The 11530-nt window shown below is 43.6% G+C and overlaps 1 protein-coding gene across 1 annotated transcript; it reads right to left on the bottom strand.

The window, feature by feature from the left end:
* Positions 1 to 808: 808 nt before the first annotated feature.
* Positions 809 to 10765, bottom strand: LOC111147815 (hes related family bHLH transcription factor with YRPW motif 2). Its single transcript, XM_022504064.1, has 5 exons — positions 10496 to 10765; positions 8466 to 8544; positions 8246 to 8329; positions 5849 to 5930; positions 809 to 1616 (listed from the first exon to the last, which is right to left on the bottom strand). The coding sequence occupies exons 1-5, from the start codon at positions 10576 to 10578 to the stop codon at positions 931 to 933; spliced, it is 1014 nt and encodes a 337-aa protein (XP_022359772.1). The 5' UTR covers positions 10579 to 10765; the 3' UTR covers positions 809 to 930.
* Positions 10766 to 11530: the final 765 nt, after the last annotated feature.

Genomic DNA, 11530 nt, shown 5'->3' with positions numbered 1-11530 from the left:
AGGATAAATATGTAAAAATAGTCTAAATGAAACAATAAATTAACCTAAACTTTTACAAACTGGAGAATTTTCAAGTTGGCATGAATCAAATAGCTTCTGGTGGGCACATGGTAGGCAACTGCTTTTAGGTGCACTCTTTCTATAAATGCATTGTTTACATAAAGAAGCACCATATTTTGAACCATGAAAAAAAGTGCCTGGGGGCTTGCAGGCAGGGCAGAAACGGTTGTTAATCTGAGCACTGATGGAATAATCGCTTATACCAATGCACTGCTAAATGTCACCACTTGGCAGGCAAGTCTGAACAAAGAAGCAAACTAAGATAAAACTAGGTCTTTCAACTTGAAAATTATTTTCAGCAATCCTTTTGGCCGAGAAAAACCTGTTGGTTTCCATAGAGTACTCTTCTCTGGCACCTTATTAAAATGTCTGCGACCTAATGCAAGACTTCTGTCCCTTCCCTTTCTTAACCTAACCTCTACACTCTTCTTTACTTGTGCAATGTTATATATTCAGAAGAAAACTTTACTAGCTCAGGCACTTATGAAACACGAGTATTTTTTTTCCATCTAGTTTCAAGAGAATCCAGTCAGATTTTTTTTGTTGTTTTGTTTTTGTTTTTCCCCCCCAATTCAGACATACTGATGCACTGCTGGATGATACAGTCCGCATATTTTCCAGGAAACTTCTAAATGAAAACAAGTGTGAAGGTTTCAAAAGTTGCTGATGTCAGTTACCAAGCTGCCTTAAACAAAACACGAGAAAAAAGATAATACCACATTTCCACTTGGGAGGTTTGTGTCTCAAATAGCTTTATTGTTCCTTTGTGGATCTGTAGACATCTGTATGGCTACTTTCAGGGTGCAGAGGTTTAAGCTGACTCTGAAATGAAGGACATTCAGTTACTATTGCAAAAAGTCCAATGAAAACTCAAAAAGCTCCCACTTCTGTCCCCCAGGGTCGGTAAGGTTTACTGTTTGTTGCACCGCTTGTCTGCGGCGGGCTGGACGTGGCTGCCACGGTTAAGGGCGGGCTGATGGCTGTGGCGGCTGCCACGGCCGCAGCTGCGTTAGGTGGGAGCATGGGGAAGGCCCCCGCGAAAGACAGAGGGAAGCTGTGCGCCGCGGCGGTGGCTGCGGCCGCGGCCGCGTGGACAGTGGCGGACAGGGACAAGAGGGAGGTGGAGAGAGGTGGCACGCAGGGGGCAACGCTGCCCGTGGATGGCATCCGAAGGGCAGAGTCGGCGTGGGCGAACGTAGCCGTGAGCAGGGCGGAGCCGTGGGCAGGAGGCACTTCCGAAGCGGTGGAGAGGCGACAGGGCGAGGACTCGGAGGCGTGGAGTCCGTTGGGTTGGAGCAGGGCCGCGGGGAGGTGGTGGAAGGCTGCCGCCCAGTGGTGCGGGTGCAGGGGGTGGTGGTGGTGGGCCAGAGAGGACGTCATGGCCGCCGCCTCCCGCTGCGAGGCACACGTGCTGAGATGAGAGACCAGTCGCACCCGCAGGGGGTCGGAGGAGTCCAGGCCCTCCACGGAGCTCAGGTACCGGGCCACTTCTGTCAGGCACTCCCGGAAGCCAATGCTCATGAAGTCCATGGCCAGAGCATGCGCGTCAAAGTAGCCTGAGAGGGGGATGGAGCAAGGGGGCGGGGGTCGGGAGAGGGAGAGCAAGAGAAAACGGTAAGGGGACTATGAAGGAACCACCAACTGTGCTCCCCTCGGTCCTTCCGAAGTTTCAAGGAGAATGGCGACCCTTTCTGAAAATGCTGCCAGTTATTTCTGGTTGTAATTTTTGTAGGAGAAATTAACTTTGCAATTCACATGTGTGACAACACTAGCAATGCTATACACTATGGTGGTTCTTGCAACCAAATATCACCGTGGGGGAAAAAATTAAGAACGACCGTGTTTCCAATACTTTCATTAAAAAAAAATAAGGGGGGGGGGGTCCTCTCCTTCTGTACTGTGGCAGTGAAATTCCCTAGTAAACTTTTTCAGGGTAGTACAGAGTTTCAGTCTCTCTGTCTCTGTCACATGCGATGGAGATTAAGGGGTTTATCTGAAACATCCTCACTCTTGGCACTTGTAACAGAGATACAAAATGCATGTTAGCAGCTTGAGGACTTTCTTTAAAAATGTGCTAGAATTTCTTAATAAATTCATATATGCTTCCTGACTTGGTGTTCTTTTTTTTAGCAAATTATATGAAAAAATTTGATGAAACAAAAGATTTTTTTTTAATTTGGGGGTTACTAATTTGAAGATCTTATTTTTCTATCAGGCAATATAAGTCTGCTTTATTGATATGAGATTATTATAACTCCTTGCTTTCCTGAAATTCAAAGATATATCTCCTTCACTGGTTAGCTTACATTTCCCTGGCATTCACCCAAGAAAAAAATGTGTATTAATTTTTCAGTATCTATACATGCACGCCCCCCTACCACCCCCCAAGGTTACAACCATTAAAAATGGCTGGAGCAGAGTCACATATATGAGAATCACTTTTTATCCAAATAAAATAATTAGATAAAAAATAGTAATGTATCATTATTATCAGTGCAAATTTAGGGTAGAATGTTAATCAGATATTTGGGGAAATGTCACCACTTCGAATATGTGACCTCTAATGTGTACAAATGTATCCTTTTCAGATTTTCATTTACAGCTTTTTTTTTTTTTAGCAATTTTCAAATTAAAACTTTACTCGGTTTTGGGATATGGGCACACATAAATGAGAAGTATTACATTCAAAGTTATTTTTACCTAAAGCATTTACTACATTATCTTTTTCACATTTCTGCAGATCAAAGTATTACCTGTTTCATTTGTCATCTAAAAAGCAAACCATCTTACTGTATCATCAAAGCACTTTGGAAAATAGAAGTCACAATATTCAAATTCCTAAAGGTAGAATATCAGCAGAAATGTGAAAGTCCCCAAAAGACACATGGGGTAAAAATATATACCATTAAAACAGTAACAATGACAGCACAAATCTGATGTAAGAGAATATCATGAAATATGGAAGCTCAGCAACAAAAATAGGTATCATTCCAGGACTTCAGTTTAGATAGCAACAAAGTCCCTGGGATTAAGAGGGAAAGCTCTTCCCGAAGACGCCTCCATAGAAAGATTTCACATGAGAACCCTCAGGGTTCTTTGTTGGGCTTTGTAGGCTTCTAATTTTCATGAGAAGGAGGGATGTAATCAACAGGAGACAGAGTCCAGAAACACACAGGGATCTAGAAATGTAGGTTACTCTACTAAATTCTCTCCAGAGGCCATTGCAATACTGAGACAGACTATAAAGAATGGACCAACAGAACTGGAACCCCAGGGGCTTCCAAGAATTTTCATGAGTGGGCAAAGAGTGATTGAAATATGTGGTTTGCCCGTTGTATGTTGTTATATATGGCTGAGTTCTCTGTTGTGTACTAAGGAATATATATTGTGTAATTCCTATTCTATTGCTGAACGCAGAGGGAAATGACGATGAGCAGCTGTCCCCTAGGAATAATCTTGGGCCAATAATGAAAGCACTTGGGTCCATATTGCTTCTCTGTGCCATCACTGCTGTGTGGCTTTAGGTGAATAAACTCCCAACAACCTTGTGAGGTAGACACCATCACTGTCCTCCCTTTACAGATGAGGAAACTGGGGCAAAGGGGTTCGTAGTTTACCCAAGGTCACACAGCTAATATACGGCAGAGCTAGGTTTGGAAACCAGGCAACCCAACTGCAGAGTCTCTGTCCTTCACCACTACACTGTGAGGCCCCCACAGCAGTTGTGAGTCTTGGATGATGTGAGCCCACATTGCCAGCCGCCCACCCGCACCTTCAAGGCCCATACTTTCTCTTGTGGGATGACCTCTCTAATGACTTGGCAGTCAGGTGACTTGTATGGTGCTTGCTTGCAAATGTCTGTTCATAAACTATTCGGGGATGAATTTTAGGACTGTTCAGGTAGCCAAGAATAGCAACCAAGAATGGAACTAGTTTTTATAATAAGGCGTAAGAACAATATTACTCTTTAGAAGTTTAGCTCATGCCAAATATTTGAAACCCTGATAAGAATTCTCAGCCTTGTGCTGAACACCACCAAGAGAGGCAGAGCAATCAAACTGCTGTTCCTGCACCATCACCAGCTCAGTCTGTCTCCTACTATCCTGAGGTGGCAGGTGCAGAATCAAAATCATGGGGCAGGAGGGGCTTTAGAGCTCAGAATGCTAGTGTAGGCCTCACAGCACAACAGAGCACTTCTGTCTTGGGTTAAAGGCGAGGCAATGGCCAAGCTGGCCTGGATCACTGGTTTCTATGATTTCATCCAGTTCTCTTCTCTATTATGTAAAAGTTTTTGCATCCTATGCTGAGGGCTACATTTTAATGATTAGAAATCACAATTCCATACCCATTCAGGATGGTTTCTACAGAAGGTGCAACTGAGGTTAAGTCAAACCATGGGGGCTTCTCTTTACAGTGATCACCACCCCCCCACCACCATACCTGATACAGGTAAAGGACAGTGAAGGCCAGGGCTGATGTTCCACAGGTCCTCGACAGTATGGCCAAACTGGAGTTAAATACTTCAGTACTTCCATTGCAATTAGTAAACGGCTATTTACCTCCAATGCCTTGCCCCTGCTCTGATCTAGGACAAACTATGATACTATGTTGTAATGAAAGGCTAATGCTGAGCAGAGAAGCCGCCAGGGTGAAGGGCAGCACTTATCCCCTCGTGGTGGTGGCCTCTCCCTACCCACCTGTCAAATATATTACTTAACAAAACACTCTTGGTGAAGGTGAATAGCAAAGGCCTGCTTGAAGGATGAAAAAGATACAAAAGGGCAAAATCAAGTCTGAGTAGAAGAGGGATCATGAAATCTGAATGGATATTACAGCTTTCAGGATCTCAAGTCTATTTTTTTTATTAACATATAATGTATTATTTGCTTCAGGGGTACAGGTCTGTGAATCATCAGTCTTAGAAAATTCACAGCATTCACCATAGCACATAGCCTCCCCAGTATCCATAACCCAGCTACCCTAGCCCTACCTCTCACCAACCCCCCCCAACAGCAACCCTCAGTTAGTGAGATTAAGAGTCTCTTATGATTTGTCTCCCTCCTGATCCCATCTTGTTTCATTTTTAATGTGACATGAGGGTCCATCTCTGACCTCTGGATGATTCTGCCCTAAATCACTATCCAGTACAGAAGACGTCTCTCCTGGGCACTGGGCCCAGTGTACCTGTTCCTGTTTGCTGTCTGCAGGAATGACTGTGCTCCATTAATAGTTTTCAGTACAGACATTCACTACCTATACTTCAAATGTTCTGTCTTGTCTAAACCCAAGACCAACCAAAATCTGAAAATAGTGAAAATAATCCTCAAGTCAATTCCTTTGGAATGGCTGCCTTATGTTGAAACCTAGTCTTGATTTAATGGTGGGGGGTGGGGGGGTTCAAGGGAAGGGAAAGGAGAAGAGAAAAAGATTGTCTTTAACCTCCTGTTTATGTTTGGATGTTTGTGTGTTTATTTTGTCTTTCTGTACAGACTCCAGCATGTGCTCCTGAGGTCCCAAACAAATCTCTGACCAGGCTGCTGTGAATGAAGCTTTACTCCCACAGTATTATGAAAGCAAACACAAGCCCAGGGTCAAGTGCTTCTTTTGTTCCAGAAGTTCTTTCCCACGAGTTCAATCCTGCCATTAGCATTGATTTCCACAGCTTTAATCTAGGACCTCCTATCTCAGCTTGTTAAAGAACTGTTCAACTATGACTTTCCTATAATCTTAGAGGGAAAAATGAGAAGTGAGAGGTGGAAAGGGGGTAAAAATGAAGCCACCTACTTACCTTTACCCCCAGTAGCCTGAAGCATCTTCAAATGATCTACTGTCATTTGCAATATTTCGGCTTTCTCCAACTTTGCAGATCCCTGCATAAACAAATAATAAAGTCTTAGAAGTTCTATGGAAACGGATTTGGAATATTGCATGCTGGATTTTCAATTTTCCTTTTCATTAGAAGATTCTAAGTTTAATTTTTTTCACAGAAACATCTGAGTTCTTTGCAAACTTTACATGTAAACAATAATGACTGTGTTGCATACTTAATGACAGATATTTGCCAATTTATCTTTTAAAGAATAAAAGGCATAACAATTTTTTAATCCTAAGAATAATTATACTCCTAAAATCACTCCACTACAACAATTATAACTGCAAAAATCTCAAACCTTGCATCCAATCTCTACCTTATATTTCACTAGGGGACATCCTGCAGTCTTATCTTCTATAATGCCACAGTACTAGATCAGTTAAATCCCACTCTGAAGGATAAGGAGACAGAATCTTAGAAAATTAGATTTTTCAAAAATAAAAAGTTCTAATAAGTCTTTAAGACACACCCCTGGTAAGCAGAAACAAAACAAAGCAAAACAAAAAAAAGGGGAGACTTTTAAGGTGTTTTTGTTTTTGTTTTTTTTCCAAAAATTACCAGCAGGTGTCACTGTGAATTCCAAAATCGTAAACAAGAAAGCATAATTTACTACCCATCTAGTAAGCATCAGAAATGCTTAATGGCAATAAACGGCACCCATTTATTTATTATTGGTTTGAACCCTTTACAATAGTTCTTAATAAGATATTTTGGAAATATATTTATATGTCCTTCTTTTTAAAATAAGGCAACCTCTGGAAACCAACTGAAATACAAATGTGCCACCTTGAACTGCCTCAGAGAACTGTGGGTGGCTTCTAATTTCCTGGAAAAGCTGAATAATTAAACCAATATGTCTTTTTGAAAAGGAAACTCAAGTTTTTTTCAGGTTCGTATGCTCTACTTGTTTTGTGAAAATTATCAGCACCCTCTACATGGTGAGAGTGCCAGAGTTATTTAAACTGTTAGAAAGAACACTCTTCTAATCATACTGTGACAGGGCCAGCTCACTAGGGTTGGTAGCCAAGCTTGGCAAATGGGAAAGCCTGTGTTTATGGTAACTAACTGCCAAACAACTGAGGTTTGCTTTTAAGGTTTAAGTCGACATTTAAGATAAAAAAACCCAAAAACTAAGGGGGAGAGGGGAAATCACCAAACTGACTGTTCTTCATAACTGCAGACATTTCAGTACTCAAAATGAAAACGCCGATTACTGGTATTTTTCATTTTCAGCCTATTGTCATTGAAAATGTTACTTATCAAAACTACAATTTCCACATTACATTTAGCTTACCAAAGACAGCTTCAGCGTATAGGTATCTTGTTTTCTCTCAAAAATGTACAATCAAGAGCATATTACATCTTGTACTTCTGTCAATTTTAAATATATCCATGAAAATGTACAGCAGTTTCAGTGAAAATGATAAATAGCAAAATAACAGTTTCTGGATAATTTCCAAGGGCTTTGTAGGGCTTGCTGTGTTTGTGGCTCATGAAGCAAACAACAAGATGAAATAAACAAACAACTGCTGCCTTATACCCTATTTTAATTAAATTCAAAGCATTTTCAATAGCATACGGTGCCATATTCTTTGAAAGATGCTCTTAGAAATTTGTCATTAGCCATTGCGGCAAGAGATATAAAACTTTTCCAAATGACAAAGGAAAATTTAAACATTTGGCTTCTCCCTTTTCTAAGTGTGCAAAATCTTTTTGGGGGGGGGGTAAAGGAATACCCTGAGTTCTGAAAAAGGAAATTTATGTCTAGTTCTATTTTTACCAAACTTCCAAAAAGATGCCACAACTAGAATACTATTCTATTAATCCAGGCACTAAAAATGAAACCAAGTGATTTGGTAAAAAGATTTTATTAGTATTATCATTTAGGAAATAGAGGTAGAGATATTACTTCCTGGACTTTGGTTATTTTTAAAATAAAAAGCACTTTTTTTTTAACTGTTTGACACAAAAATGAAATTTCACATGATATATTTTTTAAAAGAGCACGACATAAAGCTCAGTTTTAAACAAAACCACTACTGGTCTTCATAGAAAGAACAGAGAAAGCATGAACACTTTTACCCTTAAGGGAAAAATAAGCTGAAGAATGGAAATGTTTTTCAACTTCATGATGGATTATGTTTTTAATAGTTTTGCCACAACAAAGCATTTTATTGAAATAGCTGCTCTGTGCCAGATCAGGGCACATACACCATTATTTTAATGAGCTTTAACAAGAACCCACATTCCCAGATGAGAGAATCAGATTTTTTGAGGCTTTTGGTGGGGTAGTCAGGGGTAAGGGTAGCTTACTTGTTTTTCAAAAGCAGTTGGCACCAGTCGTCTCAACTCAGATAAACTGTTATTTATCCGATCTCGACGCCTTTTCTCTATTATCTATCCCAAAGGAAGCAACACAACAACAAAAGTTTATGAATACACAAATGATAAAATTACTTTTAATGGAAGAATACAACTGTTACACATTAGGCTGGATTACATGAAATAAAAAGAAAAAAAAAAAATCACATACCCCTCTCCTTTTCTTTCTTGCCATAATCTGAGATGTTGTTGTTGGGGAATTGGATCTAATCACAGAGCTAGTACTTTGCCTATGAAATAGGAACGGTATGTCAGGTGCTGCATTAACATAACAATGGTTTCTTCTGGGTACTTCATGGCACCCATTAAACATTGAGTGATTGCACAGTTCAGGTCTGTGTTATTTTATTCTTAATTCTTAACTTTTAACATACTTTGTTTTCAGTCCTTATATCTTTTTTCAGGTAAGAATCATGCCCTCCCTGCTTTTTCAACAAGTCATCCAGACACCAAATCCATTTGCAAAAACATCCCTAAACTTTAAAGTCTTGCAGTGAAAAACTTACGAGCAGTCAGAGTGAGAAGTCAGTTATTAGCACTTCCTAGCTCCACTCATAAAAATTTCTTAAAAATAAACTAATTCTCTAATAGCATCCTCCCTCCAACCTCTGGTCAGATACACTAAACAAAGCGAAGCTATTTTGAAATAAAGGCCATGTTTAGCACCACTATCAAACAGATAGACAGTCATCACATGTCAAACTGTTGTCCCTAGATGCAATCTTCAAAATAAACAGAAGTTATCTTACTATTTCAAAACTTCAGTCATATCTCACAACAGGAAAAAAAAATGACAAATGTTATGTTTTATATACAAATCTTCCAAAAGAATGCCCCAATTAAATATGCCACTCATAGGGAAATTAAAATGAGATCAAGTACTAGGTAAATGTTTTACTTTGAAAATAAAACTGTAGGTACTTCCTAGTCTTCAGCCTAAACTTAAACCTCTAGAAGCTGCAATCCATCTTGAGTTTACTAATGAAAAGATATTTTACACTGAAAGTGCAATCAAATCATTATTTTGTCACTTACAGCTTTTGTCATCCGTTCTAGTTTGTACATGTTTCTCTTCATAATTCATGGATTCTATGCTTCTTTATGTTCTCAAATTCTCCAGGTTCCTGTTATTTGTTCTCTTTCATTTTAAGACTGTTGCACACACCAGGTTCTTATTACCTCACCTCGCACTTCTGGATCTTATTTCTGAGTTAACTGTCCCCCTCAGTCCCACCCCGTCCCAACTGGTTTCGACTTTCACATGACTTCTTCTGTTTTTCAGATCTCATTTTTTAAGATGACGCACACTTTAATAATTAAAAGATACTTCGCGAACAGCGTTTCATGTAAATGTCTCTGCCGTTGCCGATTTTACGCTTTGGTGTGTACTTATTAGAATAACGACGTGGAAAGAAAACCAGTTTTCCAAAGGTAGGAAGAATTTTGCTCTTTGAGTGACAGCTGCAGATAAATAATTAAGGAGCTTGTGGGGATGCCAATTAGAAGCGATTATCATTTGACCCGCCTTGGCATTAAAATGCCTGGTAATCTCCCTCTGTCCCTGGAAAGTGGAGGTCTGGCTTCTGTGATCACGACCCCGATCCTTTCCAGGCTCACGAACAAGCCGTCAAAGAGATGATCTACGTCCGAAACGATCCTTACGTCTGTCACTCACTCTCCCGTCCGCCCACTCACAGTCAACCTGGAAAGCTCAACCTACGTAGCCTTAAGATTACAAATTGCTTTAATTTCTACAAAAGACAAGTCATCTTTTTAGTCTCCTGAAAAATAAATAATATCAATCTGTTTCTCTCTTCAGCTGGCCCATCCAGAAAGTGCTCCCACAGTTTCCGTGGCGGGGGCGTCGCCCGTCGCCTGCGTCCGCCTGTCCGCGCGCCCAACGCTGACAGCCGGGGACCCTCCCTCGCCAACTCCTGCGCTGTGCTTCAGTCGCGTCCCCTCTCCTCTCCGCCCCACCCCTGGTGTGAAAACCGACAACCCCCCGCCCCACCCCAACTGCACGCTCCGTGAGCGCCCACCGCTCCAAGTTTCCCGGGCAAAACTTTCCCGGCTCCGTTAGGACACCGCGGAGAGGAGCCTCGGGATTTCCAAGGAGCAGCTCGCGTACAAAGCTCCCCGACGCCTCGGGCTCCGGGCAGTTCCCGTCGAGCCCGCGCTCACCCCGAGTAATTGTTCTCGCTCCCCACGTCGATGGTCTCGTCCATGTCGCTCTCGGAGGTCGTCTCCTCGCAAGGGCGCTTCATCGCGGGGAAGACGGCGCGGGGCACTGCCCAGCCCGAGCCGCCGACGGGGAGCGGGGCGCAGCGCCCTCCCGGCCTGCCTCCTCCCTTCCTCCCTCCCTTTCTGGGCCCGGGAAGGCGCGGCTGCCGCGGCGACGCGGTCGGCTCCTCGCGGCTCTTTCCCACGCCGCAGCCGGGATCCGCCGCAAGAACCGGCGCCGGCCACGCCCCTCCGCGCGGGCGGGGCTACCTCGCCCGCCTCCCGCGCCTAGGCCCCCACCGCCCCGCCGGGTTCCGCCTCTTTGGGGTCGGCGTGGCCCGCGATTGGCTGGGGAGGAGGGGCGGGGCCGCGCTCGCCAATGCTCGCGGTGAGCCTCCTGCCGAGGCGTGGGAACGCTGCCGCGCACCTCGCGTCCGGGAGCTGCGCGCGGGCGGGAGAGGCAGCGGCGAGCGTGAGCGCGAGGTTGATAACTCCGCTAGGGCAGCACGCGGACGTGGACGTGGGCGCGGGCGCGGGCGCGGGCGCGGGCGCGGGCGCGGCGGGGAAGGGCTTAGAGGGGCGGGCTCCCGACCTCGGGTTTCCGCCCTCCTCCTCACCCCCAGCCCCCAGTCTGGCGGTGAAGTTGCTGCTCTGTGTTTAAAGAATAACCCCAAGCGCGTGGCTTAGTGTGAGCGAGCGTGTAGTGACGTTGGGAGGCGCCGTGGCTTAACCGAACCGCCCCACTCGGCTGTCCCCTGTCTGGACCAAAAGTGCTGACTGGCTGACCCTGAGGGTCACATTTGCCCTCTGGGGTTTTTGAAACTCTTAAATCAAAGTTGCTTTTCTCCCTGGCAACTGCCGAGGCTGCTTCGCGGCCTCTGGGCTGTGGACAGATAAGGACGTGAGTTTCCCCGACCAGGTACCTAACCGCCGGCAGTCGGAGGGTCTGAGGTCGGCTACCCTGTGACGTTCGCTTTGCTCGAAATCAGTTATTTC

The sequence above is a fragment of the Enhydra lutris genome, unplaced genomic scaffold, assembly GCF_002288905.1.
Source record: "Enhydra lutris kenyoni isolate GAN:26980312 unplaced genomic scaffold, ASM228890v2 scaffoldscaffold17, whole genome shotgun sequence".
Classification (NCBI taxonomy): domain Eukaryota; kingdom Metazoa; phylum Chordata; class Mammalia; order Carnivora; family Mustelidae; genus Enhydra; species Enhydra lutris.
This window is presented reverse-complemented; position numbering and strand designations above follow the sequence as displayed.